At 36.3% G+C, this 19716-nt stretch overlaps 1 protein-coding gene across 1 annotated transcript; it reads right to left on the bottom strand.

Moving 5' to 3' along the window:
- Nucleotides 1-4111: 4111 nt before the first annotated feature.
- Nucleotides 4112-9052, bottom strand: LOC129247930 (nose resistant to fluoxetine protein 6-like). Its single transcript, XM_054887307.1, has 6 exons — nucleotides 8611-9052; nucleotides 7678-8524; nucleotides 7487-7606; nucleotides 5051-5296; nucleotides 4446-4992; nucleotides 4112-4382 (listed from the first exon to the last, which is right to left on the bottom strand). Exons 1-6 carry the CDS (start codon nucleotides 8864-8866, stop codon nucleotides 4251-4253), a joined length of 2148 nt encoding a protein of 715 aa, XP_054743282.1. The 5' UTR covers nucleotides 8867-9052; the 3' UTR covers nucleotides 4112-4250.
- Nucleotides 9053-19716: the final 10664 nt, after the last annotated feature.

The raw sequence follows: 19716 nt of genomic DNA, 5'->3' as shown, positions 1-19716 counted from the left end.
ACGCCAGAATCCCTGATAACCTTTTCAAGGGCAATATTAAAGAGAAGACTGGAGAGTCCACCTTCTTGCCGAAGCCCGTTCAGGGTGGCGAACTCTCGTGGCAGGTCGTTTTGAACTCTTACGACGTTCCTTAAATTGTGCATAGTCGTTAGCTTATTGGGAACTCGGCCATCGCTGAGAAGAGCTGGTTTCGAAATAAACTGTCGTAAGCTGATTTGAAATCTATGAAAAGATGATACGTCGTCATGTCGTATTCACGAGACTCTTTCAACATCTGTCTTAGTACGAAAATTTGGTCGATCAATTAGTTTCCTTCATTAGATCTGGTCTGGTAGCTACCAATTATGCGCTTAGCATGCAGGTTAAGTCTAGCGTTTAAAATATATGATAACAATTTTTAGATGTTGTTCAAAAAAGCAAATTTAACTGAAGAACTGTGGATGTTGGATTCAATAATCGTAATATATTAATAACATATTAAGGGGTTAATCGAAATATGTTACCCACCTTTCGAGATTTGTTTTCCGTTAGGAGTGCACCTTCTTCGTCTTCTTCATCTCGTGCTTTCGAGCTTTTAAAAACTTCGTGTATTATGGCAGTTGAAGTCTGATTCTAGTTGCTTAAATTTTTCCTTTTTAATAATTCTCTTTGCAATGCAATTTTTTTTTTTTTCCAAAGTCGAAATCGTCGAAATTATTGGCATTTGGCGAAGTAATGTGGTAAAATAAAATTTAAAATTTTTCAACAAAACTCCAAGAGTTGCTCTATGTTTGATTGTATATTTCTTAATTTTTTTTCAATTGTAACTTTTTTATTTATAAAATCTGATGCCTATAAGTTTTTGTGCGCCAGCTAAAAGTTTTGGGGAAATAATTTGACACAATATAATCCAATCCCGAATATTTTCGTATTTTATAGAAGACTTACATACAAATAAGGCTTAAGTTGTGACCAATACTACATAAGTACACAAAAAGTATTTTGTGGAGTTGCCATTTTCTTCAGATGATATTTGCAATAGAAAGTGCCTATTAACTCTTTTATAATGGTTTTCATTATGAAATTTCTGTTCATTATTTTAAATTAATTATTTGATTGAAATAAGGAGTTAATTGTCTGCGAATATTTTCATGCTTGAATAAAATTTCTATTGCAGCTTCATTTCACAAACATCGATGCCATCTTTAGCGAACGCCTGTCAGGCTATTTTTGCTGCTGTGCTTTTTGTATAAATTTCTTCAATTAACAATTTGTACTGATTGGCATTGAAGAGCATTCCTTTGTCATTATTACAATATCCGAGGCGTATGTGTGTCTGTGTAGGTAAAATATCTTGAATTGCTTATTTGATTCCGCTTAAAATGCTACTTATCCTACTACCAATTTCCATTAAAATTCCTTACACTCTTCCGGCCATGCGCTTCACTGCTGTTCTCAGTACTCGATACGTGTTTTATTTTTATTTCAATTAACTCAATTGGAAATAATGATTGCCATTTTCTCTATTTAATTAATTTCGAACGAATTTATTTTTATTATTGTATTTAAATTGTTAATGAAAATTTTTGGTGCCGAGTTTATTATTGTTATTGGTAGGCATGCCCAGGGGAAGGGTGTGCAAGCATATGACTTCTGTAGAAGTTGTCTTGATGAGGAAGAAGAAGAGACAATCTTACATCTTCTGTGCCATTGTCCTGCTCTATCCAGACGGAGATTTGCTATTCTAGGCAGACAATTGGAAAATCTCAGTTCCGCAGAAATAGGAGGTATTCTAAAATTTTTGAAAAGCACACAATGGTTTTAGGAGAAATAGGGAAAGCTCCCCACGCGGCATCACAATGGGCTAGGGCCATAAAAAGTTCGTTATTATCTCATGATAGCGAACACTATTCACAGTAACTGCCTGACCGGTCTCAAAAATGAGGCCCAATGATGCCGCCGGCCCATAAACCGCACTAAACAGTCACTCTTTGTGGGTGCATTGGTTTTCCGGCAATCACTCTTGGATTATCGTTTGCCCAAATACGGCAATTCTGCTTATTGACGAATCCACTGAGGTGAAAATGTGCCTCATCACTGAAGATGATTTTCTTCACGAAGTGCGCGATATGCATTTTTTTTGTGTATCTTTCCTTGGTTCTAATTGAGTTAACCTAGAGTTGAAAAATTTCAAATAAAATGTAGAAAAAGCTTGGCGTTTAGGTGTGGTTCAAATTCAACATCGGCCCTTGAAATTTAACCACCCTTCATTACAGAATGTCTTTATATACATAGTTTACAGCTTTCTTGTCATTAGACAATAAAACATATTTTCTCTAAGGGTTACTCTTGAAAGAGCGACATACAGTTGGCCGTGTGAAAAACAGTCAACGCTCAAATCTATGCCTCCAACGGTGAAGGTTTGACCTTGCGATTTATTAATGGCAAAAGATATATTTACCGGAAACTGTAAACGTTTAAATTGGAAGACTAAATCCAATGGTATCAGAGCGATTCGGGAATTCAATAATCTTCCTCGATGCCTCATCCTGTGAGTATTGTGCACTCCATTACGCAAGTTTTCAGTGATTTTACCAGCAAACGCGTGCCATTGCAAAGTTTAGGTGGATTTAGGTTTGTTAGTAAAATAAGAGGACAACCTACTTTCAACACCATTTTGTGAGGAGGGAGTCCAGACGGGTTCAAAAAGTTTAGAAATTATGTAGGAAAATGAACAGCTTCTTCTAAATTAGGAACAGAATCGATCGAGTAGTATATTTTCGTCGGTGCGTCAATCTTTGAAATAATCAAGTTATTTACCTTGTCTACTTGTTCGTTAGTTGGTGACAGAATCGCTCTTTCTTTAAACCAAGATAATATCTTATAACTTATGTTATCAATGGCAGGATAGACATTGTTGACTAACTCTTGGATGTTCTCTATCAAAACACAAAGGTTTTCTAGGTTAATCCTTCCCACACTTTGGGATAGCTCTCCATTGCAAACTCTTCGCAGCATCTCTGGAAACAGCCTGTTCTCACGTGAAGATGACGAAATATGAAATTAATTTATATAAATTTACGACATCACATAGAAGCCTCAAAAATAACAGTATTTCTACACTATTTAATGGATGTTATTATTACACATATAAACCTTCCTCTTCAATGAATCTAAAAAATTAATCAGCATATTTTTTCATTTACATATATCATCCCTCATTTTTGAATAAATGAAGTGTTTTAAGTGCGCAAAGCCGAAGTGATTTATATACAAACTATCCACTAATCAGTCGTTGTTCAGATGACAGCAAAGCAGTATCAGCGGAGACCCTGTTGATTTTTTTCATATATCACCAACACTTTCTTCAGCCTATCAGAGTCGGTTAACGATTTGATATTGACCACACCCATGGTGAAAAGATTTTTAGAGGTGGTATATGTAGCAGACCGTTATTCGACTCGAAATTTGACAGAATCGACTGATGGGCTGACGTCCCTTGGGATGTATTTAACAAAACTTGGCTTGCGTTAATGATATGCGAATGTCATGGCAAGAGCATTGATTGTGTTAATTTTTTTCATATATCACTAATCTATAGTATTATTTTAAAACATGGCGCTTATTCGACTAAGCTTTGCTGCTAACTTAGATTTTTGAGCCTAAAACAGTTATATCTGATTCTTGTTGTTCGAATGAAGTTATAATACTCCACTGTAGATGGATAATCGGCAGCCGTAGCCGAATGATTGGTGCGTGACTACCTTTCGGAATTCAGAGAGAACGTAGGTTCGAATCTCGGTGAAACACCAGAATGAAGAAAAAGTTTTTTCTTCGAGTGTATTTCTGCCATGAAAAAGGTCCTCTTAAAAGATATCTGCCGTTCGGAGTCGGCTTAAAACTGTAGGTCCCTCCACATATGGAACAACATCAAGAGCTCGGCCAAACACCCAGAAAGGGTGTACGCGTCAATTATATATATATATGTATATATATATACATAGTTATTACTTTATACCAGTACATCAATTTAGACATTCAGCCCACAAGTTTATCTGATAAACATGAATACATTTAATGCGCAATACATTCATACTTACATAATAAAAAAAAGCAATAACCACCACGAAATTTATATATAACATGTACATACAAAACTATTTAACGTTTCCCAGAAACGACTATAAATATAAAATTTAATTCTAGTGCAGTGAGAAACCCATTGCCACAAATTAAAAAAAACTCATTTGCCTATGGATGTATTATATTAGTTAGCCAAGTTTTCGCTTGCTTTGGTAGTTGACCAGCAGTCTTGATAAATTTTGATAGGGTATATCGAAGAGTAAAGTGAAGAGTATTGAAAATAGTAATAAAACGACCAAAAGTCCGATAAATTCGGCCAACTGCAAGGAGAGAATAAAATAATAAATTAATATAATTGAATTGTTCAAAACTATCTCGCTCACCATATTCAATGGATTGGCATACAGATTCGATTGACTAAATCCCGGAAGCCCAAACGCCAACATTGGATTCAACAGGAACATCGCATAGGCAACTTTATTAAATTTCTGGAACACAAACGACTCGAAGATGCGGAAAAACCAACGCATATGACCTTTCGCATTTGCTAGAATCAAAACACTGCTGACCATAGAAAAGCAAAATCGCTCCAAGAGTAATATAAGGGTCGAATTGAAAGGGGAAAGATTGTGATAGGGAGGCTTAAAGATGCAGCCGAAAAATATAAGAGGCACCAAATAGCCAAAGAATTGTTTTGTGTTTTTACTTAAGGTAAACGGTAGCTGCCGCTGCTCTACATAGAACCAACCAGCGATGCCGCCAGAAATGTAAGCCAAAATACGCGAAAAAGGATTGATATAGATTTCAGTTAGAAGTGCAAAAGTGGATTCGAGCGAGTGATCGAAGTTCAGTTTGAGGCCGTTGGTGTAGGTGTACAGAATATTTGCAATGACGAGCACAACGAGACAGATTTTTGTGTGGCCGGGATGTCTAGAAAGTGACATTCAATTTAGCTTTGGTTTTTTCCCTACTTTTTATAAATACTTGCTTGATATATGTGAAGAGCAGCACAGTTGCCAACACAGAAAATTGCATGTCGCATGCCAGTGACCACGTCCAGAGTACACACATATCATTGTGATTGAAGAAATTTTGTATGAACAACACATTTCTCCACCAGTGTCTTTCGCAATTTACATGTACCTTATGTGCGTTATGAAATAGCGATATGTCATCCATGAGTTGCGCGCCGAAGTCTGATAAGCCGATGACCAGCAAGTACATTGGAGCTAATCTGAAAGGGCAAATGATTATATATAATATATACAGGGTGGCTGATGAAAGCCGCTACCAAAAAAAAATTGAATCACTTTTTTTCTTTTTAAGTTATCTGTTCCATTTTTGTTTTAATTTGCAGATTGATCTTTAAAATTCATTAAAATGGATAACTGGGACACGCAAACAAGAATTTGGATAGTCCGCCGCTATCACGCACTGGAGTCCGTAGTTTTGGTACAGAGAGAGTACAGGCGGATGTTTGGCTGCGATCCCCCGAGAAGATGGACCATAATGAGACTGGTGAATAATTTTGCTGAGCAAGGAACAGTCGCAAGAAGGCCTTATCATCGAAACCCACCAGTTCGGACGGAGGAAACGATCGCTGCTGTAGCTGCAGCTATACAAAGCAATCCAAGGGTTTCAACAAGAAGCTTATCTGCTCAACTTGGTGTCAGCCGACAGTCTTTGCAAACAATAATGCACAAAGATTTAGACTTATTTCCCTACAAAATTCAAATGGTTAACAAACTGAATGCAGCAGACTTACCGATTCGCTTGGAATTTTGCCAGAAGATCCTGCAAATGGTGGAAGAAGACCAAAACATGTTAAACTGCCTTTTCATGTCTGATGAGGCCCATTTCGATTTAAACGGCAATGTGAACAAACAAAATTGTCGAATATGGAGTACTTCTAACCCACAGATATTGTCGGGCCTTATTTTTTTGAAGAAAATGGTCACACCGTTACGGTTACTGGAGACCGTTATTTGAAAATGCTGAAAGAATTTTTCTATCCAGAACTACGCCGAAAGAGAATTCCTTTCAACTCTGTGTGGTTTCAACAAGATGGGGCAACGTCTCACATAGCCCAGACTGTTATGACAGAGTTGCGACGAAAATTTCCCAATAAACTGATTTCAAGAAACTCCGAATTTCGTTGGCCCCACAGGTCGCCTGACCTTACTGCACCTGACTTTTTCTTGTGGGGTTTATGTAAACAAGAAGTTTATAAAACAAAGCCAACAAATTTGGATGAACTAAAACAATCCATTCGGGCAACAATTGCGGCTATTCCTGTCGCAGCTCTCAAAGCAGCAATGAACAACTTTATACTAAGATGCCGCACTTGTGTCAACGAGCATGGGGGGCATTTAAATTCAATTATTTTTAAAACTAGTTAAGCTACATTTAATAAAATTTAATGACCTTTAACTTAAAAAAAAAAATAAATGAATTCCATACACTAAAAAAAAGTTATTTGAGTTTCTTAATGTAACAAAATTCATCAGCCACCCTGTATATTGTGAAAAGAAAACAATAGTGCTGTGTCTAAATTTGGAAAATTTGAAAAGGAAATAATATAAGAAAGTTTGTGGTTAGTTAGTTGAAAAGTCGGAAAGATTATAAAAACAAAAACCATTTCACGTTGACTTCAAGCTGTAATTGATAATGAAAGATACCCTACAAAGTACGAAATACCTTAAAATTTACAAAAATTAGAAATAAATAGATGCGCTTTTTTAACTGTATCATTTAAGCTGCAGGGTAAATTCTCTGTATATATTTGTTTTTGTGCATTACAACGAAATGTGGATGAATTTGAATTTGAATTTGAAAAGGTCGAGCCAAGGAGCACCAGGATCTTTGGTGGCTCCTAAATCACTCAGGCTAAAGAGCCCATTGTATTTAAAGCTCTGGAAAGGAGAAAACGAGAAAAGTATCAGAGAAAGAGATAGGAAAGAATAGAGACAGAGATAGAGATAGTTAGTCCTGTGAGAATTTTCCAGATTCTTTGGCAAATCTGTAAATATTCTCCAGTTTTAGAAAACGAATATTACTCATTCTCATGACATCAGAGCCCAAAACTCGTAGCCGTGCTCTAGCAAAGGCAGGACACTCGCAGAGAAAGTGCTCAGTGCTATCCGCCTCCTCCAAGCATGACAGGCACATTGGGTTTTCAAAGATTCCGATGGTGATCATATGCTGACCCCATGAGTTGTGTCCTGTAATGATACCGACCATCAACCGAACGTCTTTCCTTCTAAGTTTTAGTAGAAAGTTTGACAGTTTTCTGTTCGGACTTGTCACAAAACACTTTGCAGTTCTGCAGCGTTCTTGACCGGACCACACTTTTTTGTTTGAGTGACTGTATGCATACGAAGACAACGGCATGATAATTTTACTCCATTCCTTCTGGTTTACTTACCTCAAGTAGCGGTGAAATAAATACATTCCAATTAACTTTAAATTTTGTGTCAAATTATTTTGACGTATAATCTGCAATAACTTGACATTCCGGAAATGGTTGTAGGCTTGCAAGAAACCGCTTTAAAATAAGAAATTGCAAGTGAAATTCAAAAAAATATTAAAAATATAGGTCATAACTTTTTTGCATACCTGATCGTAAAAAAGATATCAACAAATATATCCACATTTCCTATATGTACTTGATAACTGAAAAGCGTCAACTTGTTTCTTGTACCATTGAAGAGGAACATCAAGTAATGGTAAAAGGTGACGCATAAGGCGCTACCAAAACGCAAGCCGTTCAAGGCGGCAAATGTTTGACCCGCTTTGGTGGGAGTGAAAATGTGCCGCCAATTTGCTTGGATGTCATAGCAAGCGATAAGGTCTACTGCCGGCACTACTTGTTGTAGTGCTTGTTGGGAATCGGAGTGTGGAGCCTTAGTGCCATTTTCCTCGCCAGTAGCCACTTTCGTCACCTTTTCTTTAAGTATTTCTATATCCTGCAATTTCTTGCTTGACATGGCAACTACCGTAAGGCCAATTGTTGTTAGTATAAAAATACAGCAGAGATATAAGGAGGCTCTCATGAAAGTCGCCGCTTTCAGCTTCAAATCCTTCGTATATTCATATTGCAAATGCATATCGTACAGCTCATTAGCTGCAAAAAGATCGGTCGCCAAGTAGGCATTTGTAAGACGCCGAATTTCACGCTCAGAGCAAGCACTCGGCAAACAGAGAGCCACATGTACGCGACTGGCAAAAACAAGCACAAGTGGATCCACCTGCCAGCTAGAATTATGTCGCAAATAAACGACACGAAAGTCGGTTGCGAAGGGCGCCACTGAGGTTAGTAGCTCGGCATTCATATGATGTGATAGATGCGCGGAAATTTGCATATTCGTAGGCTGCCCTACCGCGCCGCAAACCTCACGATTGCCCAACCAGAAATTGTTACCGAATGTGAAACCTGGCTCGATACTGGCTGAAGCGTCGAACACTATTGGCCGCACAGTAAAAAATGTGAACAAGTTAAAAGTTATTTAATTTTCAAAAAATAAAAATAAAATATATTTACTAACTTACTTTTCAAAGCCCATGGCAATTTATCCATTACACCCTGCTGGAATAGCTGCAAGTGGGCGTGACAGCGCTGTTCGATGAAATTCTCATCACTTAGAGTTGATAAGCCATATAAGAGCGATGTGCTTTGGAATGTTCTGTGTAAATTTTGCTGGGCAATTGACGCTGCTTTCACTGTGTTTGGGTGCGCAGAGTCAATTGCAGCTGTCAGTTGGATTAGTGTGAGCATAAAGAATAAATTGATGCTATTCTTAAACATCGCGTCTAGAACATTCAGGTGGAACGCTAAACTAATAATTGATAAATTGGGTTTTCAACGTTTTATTTGTATTTATTCCTACTTAATTACACTAGCACATGCATAGCTACAGTATTTCCTTTACTTTCGCTATTTCACTTATCATAAAACGAGTATTTTTATTGCGCACTGTTTACACTAGCTGCGCTGGCAACTCGAGTAGCACTAAGTTTCAAAATCTGTTATAAACAAAACATCAACTAAAACTTTCAGATGTTTTTAATCATATTTTTATGGGTGGCACATATCTATAATAAAGTTGCTGCTGATTGAACTTCAACCCATTAACTCATTGATGTATTTATATGTATGTATATTTATGTGTGTGCACGCAATTGTTTGTAGGCAAGCGACTTAGTTGTTGACAATGGGGGAAAAGCAATGCATTCGAACTGCTGCTAATAATCTTTCTACCCATACGAGGGGGAGTTGTAAGTTCATTGCCTAAAGTGATTACTGAATAAAAATGGAGACGTTCTTTAAACTAGCAACGGATTACGCAACGATGAGATAAGTCAGCGCTTTGCCGCTTAGGTCTCAAACTTATCAGCTGCCCCTCGCATATGCATCCGACGACAAAAGGGGTTTGCATTTCTTTGTGGCACTTATCGCGTTATTTGAATATAAAAATATGCTGTCGGCGATAAGACGAACGATTTTGAACAATTTGATTTCAGCTAAATGCTTTATTTTGTGTCACTTACGAAAATACAAAAAGCGGCCGGAAAATGTAGATATGGCATGTTATTTATGTCTTTGTTTCTTGGAACAAACAAGCAAAGAAAACACGAAGTGTGACCAAACTATTTGGATGTTGTCACTAATTTCCTGAAAACTGCTTTGTTTGCAAGCTTGAGTAGAATAAGAAGTAATTTGAGAATATTTTGAAAAAAGTTTAATAATTTCCATATTTATTCAATGTTGAAAATATTGATATAGAGGTTTTTAAAGCGAAATATCTTCGGCTCTTTTTAACATATTTATATTTTTTTCCGTTACTATTTTAGCATTAATGATGTTTTTTAAAGAAACTTGTTTAGGAAAAAAAAAAATTTTTTTGACATTGTTAATAACCACCGTGTACATAATATTGCTTTAGGAAAGTGCCAGCATATATACTCCTATACCATATTTCGTCCGTTTGGAAATATATTGAAACATCGCTACGTATTTTTCGCTGAGTCACTGTACGTATTTATTCAGAAATTGCTGAATATAATCACAGCTATTAATAAAAAGATAAGAAAAAGACTAGGGGAGTGTTTTCCAACAAAATAAGAAAAAAATGTAAAAAACATGTAAAAAAAATGTTCCTCAAAACAAAAAATTGTCCAGAAAAAAAAAAAATAAATTTTCCAGAAAAAAAATTAAGAAAACAAAATTTAATTTTCCAGAAAATTTTTTTTTTTTAACTTTGTATGTTCGAGGGGAGTTCAAAAAGTACCCGTTTTACAAATTTAGACACCATTTTTTGGTGCATCATGCGCTGGTGCGTTATTGTGGTGAACCAACACCTCCTTCGCCAAATTCAGCCGTGTCTCCTTCAAGTTTTTGTGAAAGTGGCCACATAATTCACTGTAGTATTGTCCAGTGATCGCTCTTTCTTTTTCAGAAAAATCCGTTCGCATCCCCGGCCGATGAGACGTCTTTGGAACAGATTCACCGGGAGAAATCCATTATTTTGATTGATACGTAGTTTCTGGTGTGTAATATGTGTGTGTAGTAATTAATCCAAGTTTCATCAACGGTCACAACTCGCCGCAAAAATTCCTTCCTACTGCCTTGTCCGCATCCATTTGTTGTTTCTTGTTAGCAATCGAGACACCCATCGGAGCGACAATTTTTCATCGCCAACTTATCATATAAAAATTAATTGCCGTTGCGGTCGACACACCTGTGGGCTCTGTTACTTCGCGCACTTTCGTACGATGATCAGCGAGAATCATGTCATGTCAATCTTTTTGAATGATTTCCTCGGTAACCATTTTTGCCGAGTGTCCTAGTCCTCATAAGAAACGGTTATAGATAGCCATAAGCAATAATATGTAACATATAATGACAATTGGTTCATACGCTTTCCATATTTTGGCGTTGTACACAAATACTTCTTTAGTCTTTAATGGTTGTACTTCTGCTCAAATATGAACGAGACTGATTTAATAAAACACAAACGGTTAATTATTGTTCAATTTTTATTTTATCTCCTTCAAAGTAATCACCATTGGACGCGATACACATATGCCAACGTTTTTTCCAATCATCATAGCATTTCTGGAAGCCCGATTTCGGTATCGATTTCAGTTCCTTCTTCGAATTCTCTTTTATGACTTCAATTGTCTCAAAATGTTTTCCACGGAGCGGCAACTTGAGCTTGGGAAACAGGAAAAAGTCACATGGAGCCATATTAGGCGAATACGGTGCCTGCGGAACGATATTAACATTATTTTTGTTCAAATAATCGCGAACAAGACGTGATGTGTGAGCTGGTGCATTATCGTGATGCAAGAACCATGACTTGTTGTCCCACAATTCCTTCCTTTTAAGACGAATGTTCTCGCGCAAACGCTTTAAAACGTCTAAATAATATTCAGCGTTAACCGATCGGCCTTGCGGAAGGAACTCCGAGTGCACCACACCTTCGTAATCGAAAAAAACAGTCAGCATAACCTTAATTTTTGAGCGACTTTGGCGTGGTTTTTTGGGTTGATGTACGGCCCTCTTTGAACGATTTGTACCACTGGAAAACACGTGCACGCGATAGAGCAGAGTCCCCATAGGTTGTCTGCAACATTTTTAAGGCGTCTGAAGCCGAAATTTTGTTGGAATAACAAAATTTCAAACAAATTCTTTGTTCAACTTGAATTCTCGAGCTTGACTTGTTTACAGTAGCACAGAAAACAAACTATGTGACATATCACGCTGAAATTTGCCATGTAAGCTTATAACAGTCCTACTATCCAACAAAAAATTTATTTTTGCCATATGTCATGTTTTATTGATAAAGTCTCGTTCATATTTGAGCAGAAGTATTTCGTTTTAGCAGTGTTCTATTTTGATATCTGATATATTTTGGAGTCATTTTTTTTGCCAGGTGTTAAATAAAAGATCTGAAATTTGGTAAAAAATGATTAAAATCTACTATAAAAGATGAAAACTAAACTAAACAACTAAATTTATATTTTCGATGAGGTAGATATTTCCTATCAATATAGTCATCCAAAAAGTTCGGAATAAAATAATAAAAAAGTCGAAGTAAGGACATCAGAGCACATTCATTGTTAATTGGGGTCTGGTGCTGTCATTGGATCATTATATAAAAAACAATTCAGCTGAAAATCGATGCATATGAACGTCGGTTTCTTGCCCCATTTTTGATGGTATAGCTACTGATGAAGTGTAGTTTCAGCAAAACTGTGTGACATGCCACATAACTAATAATAATAAATTTATTTTTAATGATGGGCCTGGAAAGAATAGTTTTACAATTTCCTGCAACAATTTGCCCACTTAGGCGATACTCTTTAAAGTTATTGAATTATTTTATCTGTGTGACCATCTAAAAGTTTATGTGAATAAATCAAAAATAATTGAGCCTCAAAGGTAACCTTTGAAGTAGTTTAAAATTTTCATTATAGATTTTGGGATGCTCTTTTTGAATTTCAACTTTGCCACCTCGTATCTACGACGCTAGCACCGCCATCTTGAAAAAATGGCGCCTAAAAACAGTTATTTTAGAATATCTCCATTCCGCCGCATTTTATGAGAAAAACATATGTGTACAAAATTAAACTAGAGATATTATTACACGATCTTTTTATAAAATCGATAGTTTTTGGCGTACGAGCGCCACAAAGTAATATTCACCTACACCACCACGTTTTTTCGTATATTTCTCTACAATAATCTTCTACTATAGCAGGTTTTAGAAAAGCAGGTATAAGGGTAATGGTCGCCTTTGTTGAAAGGGTCCCTTTCTCTCTCGACCTCAAAGGAATGCGTAAATGCGTTAAATCTTCAATGCACAAGGCATTTAAGCAACATTCTGCAGACATAAATGTTGGCGATGCAATATATGTCACCGAGTCATTTGGCATCGCAGTAGACATACTTTTTGATGAGACAATGATTCCAACTGTGTCACAAGATAAATTTCTGGGAAATGATGCGAACAAGAACCGCCTCTTTAAAATGTTGAAAACAAAATTTGAAGCTGAGAATTTCATGGTCTCACAAGCCACGGAAGATGCGGATACGCTAATCATCAACACCGCAATACGTGTTTCACCGTAATAGTGGTCGGCGAAGATAAATATATGTATATCTTCTTCTCGAACCAGCAAAAAGTAAAATTACCCAACAAATATATTCCACTGAAAGTATTATAGATCAAACAGTTGCAGTTCATACCTATTCTATTTCTGCATGCATTCAGTGGCTGTGATACAACATGTGCACTATTTTATCATGAAAAAATGAAATTCATTAATGTACTCCGAAAAAATCCTAATTTAAACCAGGTTATTCAGGTATTTAAAAATCCAAACGCCGATCCAGAGATTATTGCTAAAGCAGGAGAACGTTTTCTTCTTGAATTATACGGTTACAGTGATGTGAAAAGTAAAAAAATCATGTATTTAAATGAGTACAGATATGCATGCTTCACAAAATCAGCATATAAAAATAAATTTAATATTGCGTCCCTACCACCAACAGAGGCAGCAGCACGACAGCATTCATTCCGAACCTATCACCAGGTTCAGCAGTGGTACGGGAATGAACAATGAACAAAATGCAGAACAATGGGGATGGAACAGAAACAAAAATGGGTTAGTTCCTGTTACGACACTCGAGCCCCCAGCTGCAGAATCCTTGTTAAAACTTATTTCTTGCAAATGTAAAAAGGGATGTCAGAAGGCCTGTGGATGCAGAAAAGCTGGGTTAAAATGCTCCGTTATATGCACAAATTGTAGTGGTGCTTGTAAAAATTCGCAAGTGCAATTGGATTACGATGAAGAAGAAGAAGAAAGTACAACTATTTTAGAGCAAACGTTTGATGAGACGATCAACGAAGAGGATTGTGATGACTCTGATAATCGTATCGCAGATGATGGGGACGAGATTTCAGTCTGCGACGGTCGGTGCCCAAGACGAACTCGCAACGGTAAAACGTAGGAGATTGTGCTAAATTTGAGAAAGTGTGCATCACATGTGGATTAGGCCTACAGGGGACACCACGATAAAAGAAACGCGCCGCTTACTCTACCTCCAGGTGGTGTGGAAATGAGTTTTTTTCGATAACGCATATTAAAATGTACTTTGTGGCGCTCATACGCCAAAAACTATTGATTTTACAAAAAATCGTAATAACATAAAATGTAGGAAATTATCTCTAGTTTAATTTTGTATACATATGTTTTTCTCATAAAATGCCTCGGAATGGAGGTATTGTAAAAAAACTGTTTTTAGGCGCCATTTTGAGGTGGCAAAGTTGAAATTCGAAAAGGGCATCCCAAAATCTATAAAAGTTATCCAGTTTCAAAACCCCCGCAAAACTTTCCAGGTCAAACTACCAGATGACTGGACTATTATCCCTGACGCTAATACGCATCTTCTCTACATAAGAAAATGTCATCCATACTAAATTTTAGAATTTATTAAATATTTTACAAAGCTTGAAACTTGGATCAAAATGGTATTTGTTACAGATTCAACTATATTACAAAAAAAATTCAAATTAGAAAATAAATAATCAAAACTTTTCAATATGTGGCGGTTCTATAATTTTGCGTCGGAGTATACATTCTTTGTTTTGTTTTTAATAAACAGTTTTAGTAAGATTTAATATATTTATAACACTTCATTATCTGCGAATTATCCCATAACCACCTAGGTCAAATTAAGAGAGAATTGCACTGTTGCTCGAAAGCAAAATTTCTTATGAATACTCACATATTACGAGTATGTTATATATGAATGTAAAGTCTCCAAGTGCCTAGTAATGTGTTTTAAAATGTCATTAATGAAAATATATGCAAATGTACTAAAAGGTTATAAAAAATTGTTTATACTTAAGCGGCTTAATTATTAAAATGCCACCGCTCTGAGTCACAAGTAAAAGTGAGCTTAGACGGTCAAAGTGCTTAACCAGCTGATCTGTTTTAACATTCAAACGCAGTTACGAATACGTAGTTTATGCCCCGTAGGGAAATCCACTTGTTGAAGACTGACGAGATTTATTGAATTCCTTCTATTTTGCATATAATCAAATTGATGAATTTTATTGTAGGAAACTATCATTTTAGATACGAGTAGTATAGCTTTTTATGGATTTTTTTTTAATTCACTGATAGTGAATTCGTCCCGAATTCTTGACTTCGAGTATGAGCTGGGTGCATAATTAATAAGATGGGTTACCTTCCCTCTTTATATTTTCTAAAGTATCTGCCTCTCCCAACTTTATTGTCAGACTTAGCTGTAGGATTTTATCGTATGATTTATTTTTTCAGACATATACATAGGCGAGTAGTACTTTAAAGACTACTGAAAACTCAGTGGACCGACCGTATCTTCAACTTTGAAGTACTTCGAAGAGTTAATAGCAAAAGAGAGCTTCTAAGAAACATCAAACGCAGAAAAACAGCCTACCTAGGCTGTTGTAATGCTGAAATTATAAGTATAGTCTCCTTATAAAGGGTAATCAGATTGGAGGTAATTTTTCTAATAGGGTTTTTTGACAGACCACAAGTGACTACATATATTAATATATAACTTTTTTCAGTATTCATTGACATTTCATCATGGAAAGACTTATTTCTCGTCCATTACCAAGATCGTGTGATATTATACCTTTGAACTCTTTTTTGGGGGTATGTAAAGTCTAAATGCTTTGTGAATAAACCAGCTTCGATTGAGGCATTGGAACCCAACATTACTAAAGCTATTCACGAGATATCGACCAAAGTCCTCCAGCGAAATATGCAAAATTGGTGTTTACGGGTAGCCGAATTATGGCTCAGTTGCGGCCTACATTTAAAGAGTTATCTTTGAATGTGATTCTACACAAACATAATAAAGATTGCCCAATCAATTTGAATTTTCGCTGTTTTATTTCTGTTTAAAATCGGATACCTCTAAATTGATCAGCTTTTACTTATACTGCAAGAAAAGGAGGAAAACGAGGCATCGGAAGAAAGAAGTTATCATGGCTGCGGAATATGGGTACGTCAATGGATTGGGGTTCAAAATATTGGTAATCTTTAGGAGTGAGCCAGAAAGAGATACTTTTTTAAAATTTTGTAAAAAGTTATGGATTTGTATTTACATTAACACGTTTCTTTTTAATAAATTTATTAAATATGTACATATTATTTTTGTTCACTGAATTTTTTGCATTTTATTTTATGCATGATCGCTTACATTCAGAAAGCAAGAGAATCGCAAATTATGATTAAGTCCTTAAAACAATAGCAAGTTGTTAATTTTGATTATCATTTCATTCGCCTGGCACATGCTTGCAAATCTCATACGACTTATGCTTACGAATAGCTCAAGAAATTTGAGAAATATATATATATATAATTGGCGCGTACACCATTTTTGGGTGTTTGGCCGAGCTCCTCCTCGTATTTGTGGTGTGCGCCTTGATGCTGTGCCACAAATGGAGGAACCTACAGTTTCAAGCCGACTCCGAACGGCAGATATTTTTGTGAGGCGCTTTTTTATGGCAGGTTTGCCATTGCCTGCCGAGGGGCGACCGCTATTAGAAAAATGTTTTTATTAATTTCGGTGTTTTCACCGAGATTCGAACCGACATTCTCTCTGTGAATTCCGAATGGTAGTCGCGCATCAACCCATTCGGCTACGGCGGCCGCCATTTGAGAAATACTATTGTAGGATTAAAAAAACGTGTCATCAAAGAGGTATACCTCACAAATACCTCTCATCCTGCTACTCTGCCCCTGTCATTTTATAAATTTTGATACAAATAAATAAAACCTTTTTCGTAAAAAATTATAAAACCATTTTTTTTGTTATCTATTTGAATGGGTGTGCCTTTAGAGTACCAGAAATTTATCAATGAAAAGCAAGCAAATTAAGTTGCGAAGAAGTATTCTCGAACTTCATAATTATCTTACCCTAACTTCATAAAATACCATTGCTCCCTCGATTAAAAAACGTTTGTCCATTTAACACCGTGCTGATAACTTTCTTGATCTACTTTATGCCACTATGAAGAGTTCGCATAGTGTCAAACTTTATTAGGGGGAAGAAATCCAATCCAAAGAAATCGTAAATGGGATCGGTAAATAAGACGAATTTTAAGCATTTTAAGAAACCTAAAATAGTTACTTTGTCGAGGCAAATTTTGGTTGTTGGATTGCAATTGGATATATTTTGAACTAGTAAAAATAATTGCACAAGCAATCATTTCTGGGTTCAAAATACTTGTAGTAACTATTGGGTTGGATTGGTTGAATTCGTAGCGTCTTTACCGAAGACTTTTATTTAAATAAAAAACAATAATTATATCAATAAGTTAATCAATCATATATTCGTCGTTGCTGTTTATAACTCCTTGCCACCTCTCAACCAATTTGTTGATGCCATTCCGCGAAAAATTACCTCGGCTTTGGCGTATCTGCAGGAGCCACCGACCCTTTCTTTGGCTTCATATTGATATATACCTTCTACTCAAATATAAACGAGCCGGTATCAATAAAACGGTCCGCGGATGACATATGGCAAAATTAAATTTTTTGTTTTTTCGTAGGACTGTTATAAGCTTACATGGCAAATTTCAGCGTGATATGTCACATAGTTTGTTTTCTGTGCTACTGTAAACAAGTCAAGCTCGAGTGTGTTCTTCGAATTTAACGATGGAAATTCAAGTTGAACAAAGAATTTGTTTGAAATTTTGTTATTCCAACAAAATTTCGGCTTCAGACGCCTTAAAAATATTGCAGACAACCTGCTCTATCGCGTGCACGTGTTTTCTAGTGGTACAAATCGTTCAAAGAGGGCCGTACATCGGTTGAAAACTTGCCTCATGAACGTCGTCCAGCAACATCAGTAAGCGACGAAAACATCGGAAAAGTAAAGGAAATTGTGCTTGAAAATCGCCCAAATCGCAAAATCGGTTAACGCTGAATATTATTTAGACGTTTTAAACCGTTTGCGCGAGAACATTCGTCTTAAAAGGAAGGAATTGTGGGACAACAAGTCATGGTTCTTGCATCACGATAATGCACCAGCTCACACATCACGTCTTGTTCGCGATTATTTGAACAAAAATAATGTTAATATCGTTCCGCAAGCACCGTATTCGCCTGATATGGCTTCATGTGACTTTTTCCTGTTTCCCAAGCTCAAGTTGCCGCTCCGTGGAAAACATTTTGAGACAATTGAAGTCATAAAAGAGAATTCGAAGAACACACTCGAGCTTGACTTGTTTATAGTAGCACAGAAAACAAACTATGTGACATATCACGCTGAAATTTGCCATGTAAGCTTATAACAGTCTTACCAAAAAACAAAAAATTTATTTTTGCCATATGTCATCCGCGGACCCTTTTATTGATACCGTCTCGTTCATATTTGAGTAGAAGGTAGGCACAATTTTTCATCTTCCGTGACGATTCGGTACAAAAAGCGCTGTTTGTGTTTCAAAAGTGATTTGAGACGTTCTTCATCGAATTCAGAAAGTCCTCCGCTGCGGGATGTGTCATTGAAGTCAAAGGCGCTATTTTTGAACTTTGTGTGTTGTAGACCCGCCTTCACTGTACACGTTGCAAATGTCTCGGGCTACTTCGATGGCTTTTTGATTTCGATGAAAAGCAAAGAAGGCAGGTGTCGAAAATATTGACGTTCGCTTCCTGGGTATTCCATTTCTAAACTTCAAGACTTATAAAAATACAATTAGCATAGTTTTGTAGAGCAGAAAGAGTTCTATCGAATGTATACTTACTCACAAAGAAATGCTGAAACCAAAATTTTTTCACGTGCGCAGATTTTCCTGCAGAGTTTACAAAAACGCCGTATATCTAAAACTTCATTATGCATGCAAATACTTGACAGTGTCTGTAAAAATACAAAATATATTTAACTTGACGCATCAATTAAAGTAAATTAAAAACAAGCTCAGCTTAAGCGGTGACTAGTTTTTAAATTAGTGCATTTGCTGTTTACCGGGGATCGAGTGCGAGAAAAAATAAGTCAATTATTTTAATTTGCAGCAATTATTTTTTAGCTGGTTTGACAATCAGCTCCGATAGAAGATTAGTTTGTTTACAAGTGCTATGCAATGCTATGCTACTAAGGCATTAAAACTTTACTGTCATAGCGATTCTTTGTAGTTACTATGCTGGTAATATCCTAAGGGTAACGAGCTAAACGTAGGCACATATATATGTATATACAGGGTGAACGAAAAAACACCATAACTTTTTGTGTGAAATTCGTTTTTATTGACTTCAAAGACAAAATTTTTCAAAATGATTACAATTTCAACATATATTCACTTTAGCTCGATATGACCACATTTTGCCTTGACTATAGCCTTCAAACGGTCAAAAAATGAGTTGCATGCTGCACGAATGTGATCTTGAAGTATTTTGGCCCATTCTCGTATAATCGCTTTCTTCAGCGCATCCATATTGGCATATTTTTTAGTTAAGTATTGGCGGTGACAATACAAATAAAAACACGAATACATTTTTAATATGTTAGGGGATTTACAAAGCTTCATAAGAGTCGTGTTGCTTTATGTTCTAAAGTTTTGAATGGTTAAATAAATCTTTAGGGGACTCGAAGCC

The sequence above is a fragment of the Anastrepha obliqua genome, chromosome 5 (assembly GCF_027943255.1).
Source record: "Anastrepha obliqua isolate idAnaObli1 chromosome 5, idAnaObli1_1.0, whole genome shotgun sequence".
Taxonomy (NCBI): domain Eukaryota; kingdom Metazoa; phylum Arthropoda; class Insecta; order Diptera; family Tephritidae; genus Anastrepha; species Anastrepha obliqua.
The sequence above is the reverse complement of the archived record's forward strand: the minus strand, read 5'-3'. Positions and strand labels throughout refer to the sequence as shown.

What these genes read in the sequence shown, in the direction of transcription:
- LOC129247930 (XM_054887307.1), bottom strand. Translation starts at nt 8,866, where the DNA reads ATGTTTAAGAATAGCATCAATTTATTCTTTATGCTCACACTAATCCAA. An exon ending in ATTGCCATGGGCTTTGAAAA is followed by an intron (nt 8,525 to 8,610) that starts GTAAGTTAGTAA and finishes TGCGGCCAATAG; the next exon opens with TGTTCGACGCTTCAGCCAGT. An exon ending in ATGCCAATCCATTGAATATG is followed by an intron (nt 4,383 to 4,445) that starts GTGAGCGAGATA and finishes CTCTCCTTGCAG; the next exon opens with TTGGCCGAATTTATCGGACT.